Here is a 13,715-nt window from a genome sequence, read left to right as displayed (position 1 = left end):
ATAAACATTAAGTTATCGGCTCACGAGATATGATCCTCTACAGCCTTGCGCCCTGAACATTCTCATCATATTTGACCGGATGGAACTGCTTCAAAGGTTTCCATGCCTCCCATGGCCTTCCATTCACCTCACTTAATGTCGTGACCCTCTCCAGGTTTATCACATTCGCCCATTTTATCCTCAAGATTAAGTCTTCCACTATACAGGTCTACATCAGCGGAATCAACTTCTTCATAAGACTGTCCTCAGGAGCACCGTGTCCAGCCTTGTCCCACTCATACATCAGCATGTTGATCAAAGGTCTCCATAAGGCTGAACCACATCTCTTGCCAAAATGTTCGCCCCACACTTCAGACCTCCTTGTCACTTGCATCAGAACTCTCTGTACAGGTTATCAATCCCCTTACATTCATAAAGTCCTGGAATCCATGTACCTACTGGCGTTCTTCGGCTTTCTGCACTGCCCTGAGTTCACTGTTTCTTCCCCCAACCATGATCCATCTAGACACACTACAATATCCGACATCTCCATTTATTCATCTGACACTCTTATCTACCACCTCAAACAAAGCAAATCAAAATGTAATGTGTTCTGACCATGAATAACTATGGAAAAAATATATATTCCTATTACAATACCTAGCCAAAGTTATAATTCTAATGCACTGTATTGAACACTTAACGCTCTCTACATTAGACCATAGGGATTTAGATTAAGATAAACTTTTGATTAACTTTTCGCAGAAAACAAGGACTGTGGATTTTGTCCCCCATCACTTATATTGGATCTTTTAATTACCAGTATAATGCCTGAATAAGCAGCTGAGCATCTGTTGTATCAGAGGGCTTGGTAGATTTATAAGAACACAGTCTGATGGGTCAAACATTTAATATTAATACTGGGATTTCACAGGAATGCTCCCCAAGTTTCCAAAATAACAAAATGAGGATTGTTTCTTTTAAAACGCCTTTGTGAGTTTGTTGGTACAGTTTGTGATATTGTATGAATGTAATTATCTCAGGTTGAAGTCAAAGATTAGGATAAAAGTTCAGATTGAACATGAAACTTCAGCCATGTAAATACTTGCATCTGACACTGTAAATGAGGTTTTATATTCAGTTTGAAAGGTCAAGTCACAAATGCACAGTTGAATCCTGTTTTCAGTCAACATCATTAAAACAGTCACACTGATGTTGGCCTCTGTTCTCTAGAGCCAAGGTTTTTGCATTGTGGGGATTTTGAATATTTGATGAGCAATACAGCATACATGGTTATTTTATGTTAAAAATATTTTCTAGTTGTTAATGGAGGAAATAAGTATTGAAACAGATCAAAAATAACTGGTTCATCTTTGAGTGCTGCTGTGTGCCAAGCTCCAACAATGTGAACCAAAATCCAAATTCATCTCATTTGTTGAATGTTCCTTTGAAATTTCAATTCAGCTCAGATATTGTTTTACAATGATTGACCTTTCACTTCACTCTCCCAATCATATAATAATCATATGTATTATGATATGTAATAATTGTATGTATTAATCTGTCTATTGATGGAACAACTAATATCTGGGGTAAAAATGGAATTACCACCTTAAATGAACTTTATATAGACAATAAATCTACAATATTTAAACATTTCATTGAAAACCCCTCACTTGGATTTCTTTAAAGATCTCCTCCAGATGTGTATTAATTATAGAAAAATCATTTGCTTTGAGTAATATTTGTGTCTGATGTGTTTTCCTCAAAAAAGTGCAAATGCTTTGTTAAAAGTCCTTAAAATCAGAATCAGAAACAGGTTTATTGCCAATTTATTGACGTTACCTTGGTGTTGTTGTTCATAACAATCAAAGTTAAAAGGTAAGATAAAAATCAATACCCATACAATGTATGAGAAAAACACAACTACCATAAAAGACAGGTGATATAAATATATACATAAAATTAACAATTAAAATATAGTAAATATATACAGTACATATATATAAACTGACATCTACTCCTTCTCTCTATTGAATATGAATATGCAAATATTTTGAGGTTCAAAAGTTTTCTTTCTGGACACCAGATGTCTCCACCTTCACTGTAAAGTCCATTCTCAGTGTTTATGCACTGCAGGCTTCAAGTTTCCACATCACATTTGTGTAAACTGCATATTGGACCATGACTGGCTCCAAACTAGTTGTATTGTCATAAATCATGCTTGTAATAATACACTTTAAAAACTTATATTTATTCATACTCAGAGCACAGAGAAACTTTCAGCAGATGAATGTGAAAACAAACTGCACATACATCATTCTTCACATCAACATCCAAGTGAAGGAATAAGAAGAACACATTTTTGAGTGAAAGGGGACTTTAAGTTTTTGCCACAGTGTTGGGACTCTGTTGATGTAGAGTGAAGTGTTTGAATACATTAAAATAACTACAAATATTAAAATCACTTCTGCATATTGCATTTGCCAACAATAAAAAACAATGAACTCAAATACAGTATGTGCAGAGTATAGATAATTCAGGAAGGATATAAAGTACTGTTGCAATACTACATTATTTTATTCTGTATTTTAATTTTAAAGACATTAAAGACATTCATATTTCTTTCAAATTAATATATATATATATATATATATATATATATATATATATATATATATATATATATATATATATATATTCTGTATTTTAATTTTAAAGACATTAAAGAAATTAAAGACATTCATATTTCTTTCAAATTAATATATATATATATATATATATATATATATCTTAAAATAAGAAAAAATGCTTGACATTACTCAATGTCATGTAGGTTGAGACCCCAGCCTTGGCAGTTTCAATCGACAGCATAGATAGTACATGAGGATGGGTCTGATGATCTGGTCTCTGATGCCATAGATTAGAGCACTCAGACATCTTGGGAGCAGGATTATACATACATAAATAATACTATGGATGCGCAAATGTGTTACTCTGTCTAGGAATTTTGACATGGCAATGAGCAATGGGTCATGTACAGTAGAGGAAAGACTGAGGCCCAGCTGAACCAGGTGCAGCAGCAGTGTGTTACGAGCTTTATGGGCTGAAGCTTTGTCTGTGGAGGCTGACCTGGCTGCTATCACCACACCAATATAGGAACAAGTTACTGTCACACCAGCTAATACAAACAGAAAACAAGTGAAGGCTTTGTTATAATGATCAGACATTGGGCCAAGAAACATGGCTATGTCAGAGCAAAAGTCTTTCATCTGCAGGCTCTCCAGTTCTTCAAATGGAAAATCTAACAGCAAAAGAACTCGAATGAGAACATTTAGTGAACTGAATGCCCAAACTACAACAATAGCTACATCTGTGTTTCTGATGGTGATGATGGTAGCATGCCTCAGTGGGTAGCACACAGCTACATATCTCTCCAAAGACATCAACACCAGTGTGAGAGGAGACACTTCATTTGTGAGATCAGCGAGCATGGCGAGAACACCACATACAGGATAGGTCAGCCATATTCTACAAGCAGACAGTAGATACAGTAACTGGCTTAGTGCCATCTGCACAGTGTCTGCAAAAAGTAGGTTATACAGAAGAATATAACGGGAGGTCTCCCTAAACACAGACTTACTCCTCAAGGTGAAAAGCATGATCCCATTAATGAAGAGAAACACACAGCATGCCACTGTAATTGGAGCAGAAGACAACACCATTTCCAGTACTCTTCGGTACTGCAGTCCAACAGTGATGTTGGTCTGAGATGGAGTTGCATATGACATATTAGAGAGACACTTATCGGTCCCCCGTGAAAATGAGATAATATATCTGAAGGGTTTTACCCTGTTATACAGTAAATTTGACTAACTGGAAAACACATTTAAGATCTCAAAAAAAAAACCCCATCAAAATTGCAATGCAATTGTGACACAAAAGCACAATTAAACAGTTTTATCCTCAGAACAGTAAAAACCCATCATCTTTGCAGATGTCTGTTGAGTTCACATGTAAAATAGAAAATAACCCACATACATTCCCTGTGCCAACAGTTAGCAGGTTAGAGGCCGTGCTTGAGTCCATGTGGGGGGAACTGATCTGCAGGGTTTGCCTGGCCTTAAATGCATTTTAAGATCTCAATCCTCACACCCACTTCATGTAATACCATGACATGTAAGTATGGTAACTAGATCAGTAATGTTAAACAGTTATGGATGATGTAATCCCTTTACAATTCTTACTCAATACTCTAGTTCATGTCATTGTATATTCTGTTGCCTGGAGATTCAGTACAGAAGCTCGGTCCAACCTACACTAAGGTGGATAATCAGTCTGCTCCTGACAAAAAGTCCAGCATTCTATTAAAAATAGGCTATTTTGAAGTGGCTGGTCCAGCAGATAACTGTGTACATTCTAGAGTCTGTCCTGCTGTCCACATACCCTGCCAGCCTGACTGCAAGATATAAAGCTGTAACTCTAAGTAACAATGACTCTCTTCTAATGCAACTGCTGTTATGGTTGTTGGAAATTATTTAGGATACCAGTATACTTTTTCTTAGCCTGGCATCACCAAACTAGACGAGGCAAGTTTATTTAACAACAAGGCAAAGTGAGATAATGTGCAAAAGGAACACACAATATAAGGACATTTAAATACAATCAAAAACAGTCATTAAAGACATGCAGTTTTCTGGGAGTTTGTTCAGATATGTGGAGCATAGATGCCCTAGACGACCTGAGAGGTCTGGATGGTTCACAACATAACAGCAGAACAAAAGTGTATTTTGGCCCTAAACCATTCAGTGCTTTATAAAAGAACAGCAGTATTTTAAAATCAATTCTTTGACAGACAGGAAGTCAGTGTAAAGATCGGAGAACTGGAGTTGTATGATCCGCTGTCTTGGTCTTAGTGAGGACTCGAGCAGCAGCGTTGTGAATCAGCTGCAGCTGTCTGATCGATATTTTTAGGGAGACCTGTGAAGACGGTGTTACACTAGTCAAGTCTACTGGAGATAAATTCATGGACAAGTTTTTCCAATTCCTGTTGAGACATAAGTCTTTTAATCCTTGATACATTCTTCAGCTGACTTTGTAATTGTCTTAATGTGGCTGTTGAAATTCAGGTCTGAGTCCATGATTACACCAAGATTTGTGGCTTAGTTTGTGGTTTTTGTGAATCCATTGTAGTGGGCTTAATGTTTAAATACAGTAGAATGGGTATTAGACTGAGATATATAAACAATCATCATAGACCTTGTCCCCATTGAAATTGCAAACAATAAAAAAGACAGAAAACTTTTAATCAAAATGTGTTCTGACCATAAATAATTCTAGAAAATATATATATTCCTGTTGCAATACCTGGCCAAAGTTATGATTCTAATGCACTATATTGAACACTTAACATTCCCTACAGTAGACCATAGAGAATTAGCTTAACATAAACTTTTAATTAACTTTTTGCACAAAACGAGGACTGTGGATTTTGTCCCCCATCACTTATATTGGATCTTTTAATTACCAGCATAATGCCTGAATAAGCAGCTGAGCATCTGTTGTATCAGAGGATGTGGTAGATTTATTAGAGCACAGTCTGATATTGACCGGCCTAATGATGGGTCAAACATTTAATATTAATAGTGGGATTTCATAGGAATGCTCCCCAAGTTTCCAAAATAACAAAATGAGGATTGTTTCTTTTAAAACGCCTTTGTGAGTTTGTTGGTACAGTTTGTGATATTGTATGAATGTAATTATCTCAGGTTGAAGTCACAGATTAGGATAAAAGATTAGATTGAACATGAAACTTCAGCCATGTAAATACTTGCATCTGACACTCTAAATGAGGTTTTATAATCAGTTTGAAAGGTCAAGTCACAAATGCACAGTTGAATCCTGTTTTCAGTCAACATCATTAAAACAGTCACACTGACTGTTGGCCTCTGTTCTCTAGAGACAAGGTTTTTGCATTGTGGGGATTTTGAATATTTGATGAGCAATAGAGCATACATGGTTATTTTATGTTAAAAATATTTTCTAGTTGTTAATGGAGGAAATAAGTATTGAAACAGATCAAAAATAACTGGTTCATCTTTGAGTGCTGCTGTGTGCCAAGCTCCAACAATGTGAACCAAAATCCAAATTCATCTCATTTGTTGAATGTTCCTTTGAAATTTCAATTCAGCTCAGACATTGTTTTACAATGATTGATCTTTCACTTCACTCTCCCAATCATATAATAATCATATGTATTATGATATGTAATAATTGTATGTATTAATCTGTCTATTGATGGAACAACTAATATCTGGGGTAAAAATGGAATTACCACCTTAAATGAACTTTATATAGACAATAAATCTACAATATTTAAACATTTCATTGAAAACCCCTCACTTGGATTTCTTTAAAGATCTCCTCCAGATGTGTATTAATTATAGAAAAATCATTTGCTTTGAGTTATGTTTGTGTCTGATGTGTTTTCCTCAAAAAAGTGCAAATGCTTTGTTAAACGTCCTTAAAATCAGAATCAGAAACAGGTTTAATGCCAATTTATTGACGTTACCTTGGTGTTGTTGTTCATAACAATCAAAGTTAAAAGGTAAGATAAAAATCAATAACCATACAATGTATGAGAAAAACACAACTACCATAAAAGACAGGTGATATAAATATATACATAAAATTAACAATTAAAATATAGTAAATATATACAGTACATATGTATAAACTGACATCTACTCCTTCTCTCTATTGAATATGAATATGCAAATATTTTGAGGTTCAAAAGTTTTCTTTCTGGACACCAGATGTCTCCACCTTCACTGTAAAGTCCATTCTCAGTGTTTGTGCACTGCAGGCTTCAAGTTTCCACATCACACTTGTGTAAACTGCATATTGGACCACGCTGGCTCCAAACTAGTTGTGGTGTCATAAATCATGCTTGTAATAATACACTTTAAAAACTTATATTTATTCATACTCAGAGCACAGAGAAACTTTCAGCAGATGAATGTGAAAACAAACTGCACATACATCATTCTTCACATCAACATCCAAGTGAAGGAATAAGAAGAACACATTTTTGAGTGAAAGAGGACTTTAAGTTTTTGCCACAGTGTTGGGACTTTGTTGATGTAGAGTGAAGTGTTTGAATACATTAAAATATCTACAAATATTAAAATCACTTCTGCATATTGCATTTGCCAACAATTAAAAAACAATGAACTCAAATACAGTATGTGCAGAGTATAGATAATTCAGGAAGGATATAAAGTACTGTTGCAATACTACATTATTTTATTCTGTATTTTAATTTTAAAGACATTAAAGAAATTAAAGACATTCATATTTCTTTCAAATTAATATATATATATATATATATATATATATCTTAAAATAAGAAAAAATGCTTGAATTACTCAATGTCATGTAGGTTGAGACCCCAGCCTTGGCAGTTTCAATCGACAGCATAGATGGTACATGAGGATGGGTCTGATGATCTGGTCTCTGATGCCATAGATTAGAGCACTCAGACATCTTGGGAGCAGGATAATACATACATAAATAATACTATGGATGCGCAAATGTGTTACTCTGTCTAGGAATTTTGACATGGCAATAACCAATGGGTCATGTACAGTTGAGGAGAGACTGAGGCCCAGCTGAACCAGGTGCAGCAGCAGTGTGTTACGAGCTTTATGGGCTGAAGCTTTGTCTGTGGAGGCTGACCTGGCTGCTATCATCACACCAATATAGGAACAAGTTACTGTCACACCAGCTAATACAAACAGAAAACAAGTGAAGGCTTTGTTATACTCATCAGACATTGGGCCAAGAAACATGGCTATGTCAGAGCAAAAGTCTTTCATCTGCAGGCTCTCCAGTTCTTCAAATGGAAAATCTAACAGCAAAATAACTCGAATGAGAACATTTAGTGAACTGAATGCCCAAACTACAACGATAGCCACATCTGTGTTTCTGATGGTGATGATGGTAGCATGCCTCAGTGGGTAGCACACAGCTACATATCTCTCCAGAGACATCAACACCAGTGTGAGAGGAGACACTTCATTTGTGAGATCAGCGAGCATGGCGAGAACACCACATACAGGATAGGTCAGCCATATTCTACAAGCAGACAGTAGATACAGTAACTGGCTTAGTGCCATCTGCACAGTGTCTGCAAAAAGTAGATTATACAGAAGAATATAACGGGAGGTCTCCCTAAACACAGACTTACTCCTCAAGGTGAAAAGCATGATCCCATTAATGAAGAGAAACACACAGCATGCCACTGTAATTGGAACAGAAGACAACACCATTTCCAGTAGTCCTCGGTACTGCAGTCCAACAGTGATGTTGGTCTGAGATGGAGTTGCATATGACATATTAGAGAGACATTTATCGGACCTCTGTGAAAATGAGATAATATATCTGAAGGGTTTTACCCTGTTATACAGTAAATTTGACTAACTGGAAAACACATTTAAGATCTCAAAAAAAACCCATCAAATTTTCAATGCAATTATGACACAAAAGCACAATTAAACAGTTTTGAGTTCACATGTAAAAAAGAAAATAACCCACATACATGTTCCCTGTGCCGACAGTTAGCAGGTTAGAAGCCGTGCTTGAGTCCATGTGGGAGGAACTGATCAGCAGGGTTTGCATGACCTTAAATGCATTTTAAGATCTCAATCCTCACACCCACTTCATGTGATACCATGACATGTAAGTATGGTAACTAGATCAGTAATGTTAAACAGTGATGGATGATGTAATCCCTTTACAATTCTTACTCAATACTCTAGTTCATGTCATTGTATATTCTGTTGCCTGGAGATTCAGTACAGAAGCCTGGTCCAGCCCACACTAAGGTGGATAATCAGTCTGCTCCTGACAAAAAGTCCAGCATTCTAATAAAAATAGGCTATTTTGAAGTGGCTGGTCAAGCAGATAACTGTGTACATTCTAGAGTCTGTCCTGCTGTCCACATACCCTGCCGGCCTGACTGCAAGATATAAAGCTGTAACTCTAAGTAACAACGATTCTCTTCTAATGCAACTGCTGTTATGGTTGTTGGAAATTATTTAGGATGCCAGTATACTTTTTCTTAGCCTGGCATCACCAAACTAGACAAGGCAAGTTTATTTAGCAACAAGGCAAGGTGAGACAATGTGCAAAAGGAACACACAATATAAGGACACTTAAATACAATCAAAAACAGTCATTAAAGACCTGCAGTTTTATCAGAGTTTGTTCAGATATGTGGATCATAGATGTCCCAGATGACCTGAGAGGTCTGAATGGTTCACAACATAACAGCAGACCAAAAGTGTATTTTGGCCCTAAACCATTCAGTGCTTTATAAAACAACAGCAGTATTTTAAAATCAATTCTTTGACAGACAGGAAGTCAGTGTAAAGATCGGAGAACTGGAGTTGTATGATCCACTGTCTTGGTCTTAGTGAGGACTCGAGCAGCAGCGTTGTGAATCAGCTGCAGCTGTCTGATCGATATTTTTAGGGAGACCTGTGAAGACGGTGTTACACCAGTCAAGTCTACTGGAGATAAATTCATGGACAAGTTTTTCTAATTCCTGTTGAGACATAAGTCCTTTAATCCTTGATACATTCTTCAGCTGACTTTGTAATTGTCTTAATGTGGCTGTTGAAATTCAGGTCTGAGTCCATGATTACACCAAGATTTGTGGCTTAGTTTGTGGTTTTTAACATTATCGATTGAAGCTGAGTGCTGACTTTTAATTCCTCTTCTTTGGCTCCAAAAACAGTTACTTTGGTTCTATCTCACGCAGGCTCCACCCTCTACTGGACTCTATGGGTAATACTCTCGTCCAATCACACATATTTTGAGAAAATATTAAGGCTGGGCGTGTAGCTGGTCAAGGCAGTTACAGTCTGGGTCTGTTGGTTGTTGCTGTGGATTTGGGAATCCATTGTAGTGGGCTTAATGTTCAAATACAGTAAAATGGGTATTAGATTGAGATATATAAACAATCATCATAGACCTTGTCCCCATTGAAATTGCAAACAATAAAAAAGACAGAAAACTTTTAATCAAAATGTGTTCTGACCATAAATAATTATAGAAAATATATATATTCCTGTTGCAATACCTAGCCAAAGTTATGATTCTAATGCACTATATTGAACACTTAACATTCCCTACAGTAGACCATAGAGAATTAGCTTAACATAAACTTTTAATTAACTTTTTGCACAAAACGAGGACTGTGGATTTTGTCCCCCATCACTTATATTGGATCTTTTAATTATCAGTATAATGCCTGAATAAGCAGCTGAGTATCTGTTGTATCAGAGGGTGTGGTAGATTTTTTAGAGCACAGTCTGATATTGACCGGCCTAATGATGGGTCAAACATTTAATATTAATCCTGGGATTTCATAGGAATGCTCCCCAAGTTTCCAAAATAACAAAATGAGGATTGTTTTTTGTAAAATGCCTTCATGAGTTTGTTGGTATAGTTTGTGATATTGTATGAATGTAACTATCTCAGGTTGAAGTCACAGATTAGGATAAAAGATTAGATTGAACATGAGACTTAAGTCATGTAAATATTTGCATCTGACACTGTAAATGAGGTTTTATATTCAGTTTGCAAGGTCAAGCTACAAATGTAAAGCTGAATGCTGTTTTCAGTCAACATCATTAAAACAGTCACACTGACTGTTGGCCTCTGTTCTCTAGAGCAAAGGTTTTTTGCATTGTAGGGATTTTGAAGATTTGATGAGCGGTAGAGCAGTTATGGTTTTTTTATGTTTTACGTTTATGTTTCTTTTAAAAATATTTTCTGCTTGTTAATGGAGGACATTAGTATTGATACTGATCAAAAATCATCTTTGAGTGCTGCTGTGTACCAAGCTCCAACAAAGTGAACCAAAATCCAAATTCATCTCATTTGTTTAATGTTCCTTTAAAATTTAGATTCACCTTTTCAATTCAATTCAATTCAATTCAATTCAATTCAATTCAATTCAATTCAATTCAATTCAATCTTATTTATAGAGACCCAACATTCCCCAATGAGCAGCACATAGCAACAGTGGCAAGGAAAATCTCCTCTTTGACAGAAAGAAAGCTCAAGCAGAACCAGGCTCTAGGTGGATGGCCATCTGCCTTGACCGGTTGGGTTGAGAGAGAAACAGGGAAGGGGAGAGAGACACAGAGGTGCACAGCAACAACAATAATAACAATGATAATAATAATAGAGATATTACTGATAATAATAATAGCAATAATAGCAGGAAGAAGTGTCAAGGCAATACACGCACAGGACCATGCCACCATCCCTGCAGCCATGGCCCCCAATGTCCACAACCCAGACTCTAGATTTTCCTGTGAGAAGAGAAAGCCCAAAAACTCCAGGGAAGAAGCCGAGTCAGTAATATGCATTAATAGTAAATGAATGTGTACAGATGGAAAGGAGGAGGAGGAGAGAGGAGTTCAGCACATCATTGGAAGTCATCCTGCAGTCTATGCCTATAGCAGCATAACTAGGAGCTGATCCAAGGTGAGCCTGCCTAGCCCTAACTATAAGCTTTATCAAAAAGGAAAGTTTTAAGGCTACTCTTAAACGTAGAGAGGGTGTCTGCACCCCAGACCAAATCTGGAAGATGGTTCTAAAGGAGAGGAGCCTGATAGCTGAAGGCTCTGCCTGTCATTCTACTTTTGGAGACTGTAGGAACCACAAGTAAGCCTGCATTCTGAGAGTGCAGTGTACTAGTAGGATAATAGGGTACTATGAGCTCTTTAAGATATGATGGTGCCTGATCATTAAGGGCTTTGTAGGTGAGGAGAAGGATTTTAAATTCTATTCTGAATTTTACAGGAAGCCAATGCAGCGAAGCGAAAATGGGAGAAATGTGGTCTCTTTTTCTAGTTTTTGTCAGTACACATGTAGCTGCATTCTGGACCAGCTGGAGAGTCTGATAATGAGGAATTGCATTATCCAGCCTAGAAGTAACAAATACGTGGACTAGTTTTTCTACATCTTTTTGAGATGGGATGTGCCTGATTTTTGCAATATTAGGTAAGTGAAAAAAGGCAGTCTTGACATTTGTTTTATGGGGGAGATAAAGGACATATCCTGATCAAAGATAACTCCCAGATTCCTTACGGTGGAGCTGGAGGCCAGGGTAATCTAGAATAGCTATATCATTAGATAATGTGTTTCTAAAGTGTTTAGGGCCAAGCACAAGAACTTCAGTTTTGTCTGAGTTTAATAGTAGAAAATTGCAGGTCATCCAGGTCTTTATGTCCTTAAGGCATGCTTAGAGTTTCTTTAACTGATTGGTTTCATCTGGCTTCATTGATAAATATAATTGGGTATCATCTGCATAGCAATGAAACTTTATGGAGTGTTTCCGAATAATATTACCTAAAGGAAGCACATATAAGGTGAATAGCATTGATCCAAGCGCAAAACCTTGTGGAACTCTGTGTCTAACTTTTGTGTGCTTGGAGGATTCATCATTAACGTATACAAACTGAAATTGATCTGATAAACAGGATTTAAACCAGCTTAATACAGTTCCTCTAATGCCAATTAATTGTTCCAGTCTCTGTAATTGGATGTGATGGTCAATGGTGTCACATGCGGCACTCAGATCTAACAAGACAAGTACAGAGAGAAGTCCTTTGTCCAATGCAGTTAGGAGATCATTTGGGACTTTCACCAGTGCTGTCTCTGTGCTATGATGCGCTGTAAATCCTGGCCGAAAATCCTCAAATGGACCATTGTTATGTAGAAAATCACACAACTGATTGGCGACTTCTTTTTCACGGATCTTAAAGAGAAAGGGAAGGTTAGATATAGGTCTATGGTTGGCTAAAATGCCTGAATCAAGAGTAGGCTTCTTAAGAGAAGGTTTAAATACAGCTACTTTAAGGGACTGTGGTACATAGCCTGTCACTAAAGACATATTCATCATATCTAGTAAAGAAGTGCTAACTAAGGGTAAGACTTCCTTAAGTAGCCTAGTTGGGATGGGGTCTAAGAGACAGGTTGATGGTTTAGATGAAGAAATCATTGAAGTTAGTTCAGGAAATTCAATTTGAGAAAAACGGTAAATATATAACAGGTTTTACTGCTGTTTCTAAGGTTCCTGTGTTTAGGGATAAATCGGTGCCTGTTGAGGGGAGGAGGTGATGAATTGAGAGCTATAGGATTACATGGATCAATAGAGTTATGACTCTTTGTCAGTGTAGGGTAAGACTGCATTTGTCAAAGGCAGACAGAACAAGCCTCAAACAACAGACCAGCTCTTTCTTCAATGCCTCAGAAATGCTGGCCAATAATATATAACTAAGAGTCCCAAACTCCTCACTGACCAGACCATCTAAACAACCCCCTGCAAACCGGAAGGAATCAGATGCGGAACCTCTATCTCGTACATGGTCACCAGATCAGACCAATAACCCAAACCACCTTTGATCCTTCAAGCTACAAGAGCCAGCAAGATGGGAAGACCAATTCACACCCTAGTGTGAATTGATAGTACCATTTGCATAAATGACTTCCACCATTGGCTATCATAACTCACGTCTCAGAGTCAGTCACACACAGAGACGAGCTGGCATCAACTTTAATCCCACTGTGGATTTTGACTTTCAGGACTTGAATGACCAACCCAAGAACTGATCACTGGGCAAACCAACATAAGGCACAAGACATGCTGCACAATATAC

General features: G+C 37.0%; 2 protein-coding genes across 2 annotated transcripts; both read right to left on the bottom strand.

The window, feature by feature from the left end:
* Positions 1–2,807: 2,807 nt before the first annotated feature.
* Positions 2,808–3,770, bottom strand: LOC122995863 (odorant receptor 131-2-like). The gene has a single exon (XM_044371243.1). It carries the CDS (start codon positions 3,768–3,770, stop codon positions 2,808–2,810), a length of 963 nt encoding a protein of 320 aa, XP_044227178.1.
* A 3,642-nt stretch (positions 3,771–7,412) lies between these two features.
* On the bottom strand, positions 7,413–8,375 carry LOC122995862 (odorant receptor 131-2-like). The gene has a single exon (XM_044371242.1). It carries the CDS (start codon positions 8,373–8,375, stop codon positions 7,413–7,415), a length of 963 nt encoding a protein of 320 aa, XP_044227177.1.
* Between the last annotated feature and the right edge of the window lie 5,340 nt (positions 8,376–13,715).

Source organism: Thunnus albacares, chromosome 13, assembly GCF_914725855.1.
Source record: "Thunnus albacares chromosome 13, fThuAlb1.1, whole genome shotgun sequence".
NCBI classification, from domain to species: Eukaryota; Metazoa; Chordata; class Actinopteri; order Scombriformes; family Scombridae; genus Thunnus; species Thunnus albacares.
Note: the sequence above shows the minus strand (reverse complement) of the source record. Positions and strands in the feature narration are given on the sequence as shown.

What these genes read in the sequence shown, in the direction of transcription:
- LOC122995863 (XM_044371243.1), bottom strand. Translation starts at nt 3,770, where the DNA reads ATGTCATATGCAACTCCATCTCAGACCAACATCACTGTTGGACTGCAG.
- LOC122995862 (XM_044371242.1), bottom strand. Translation starts at nt 8,375, where the DNA reads ATGTCATATGCAACTCCATCTCAGACCAACATCACTGTTGGACTGCAG.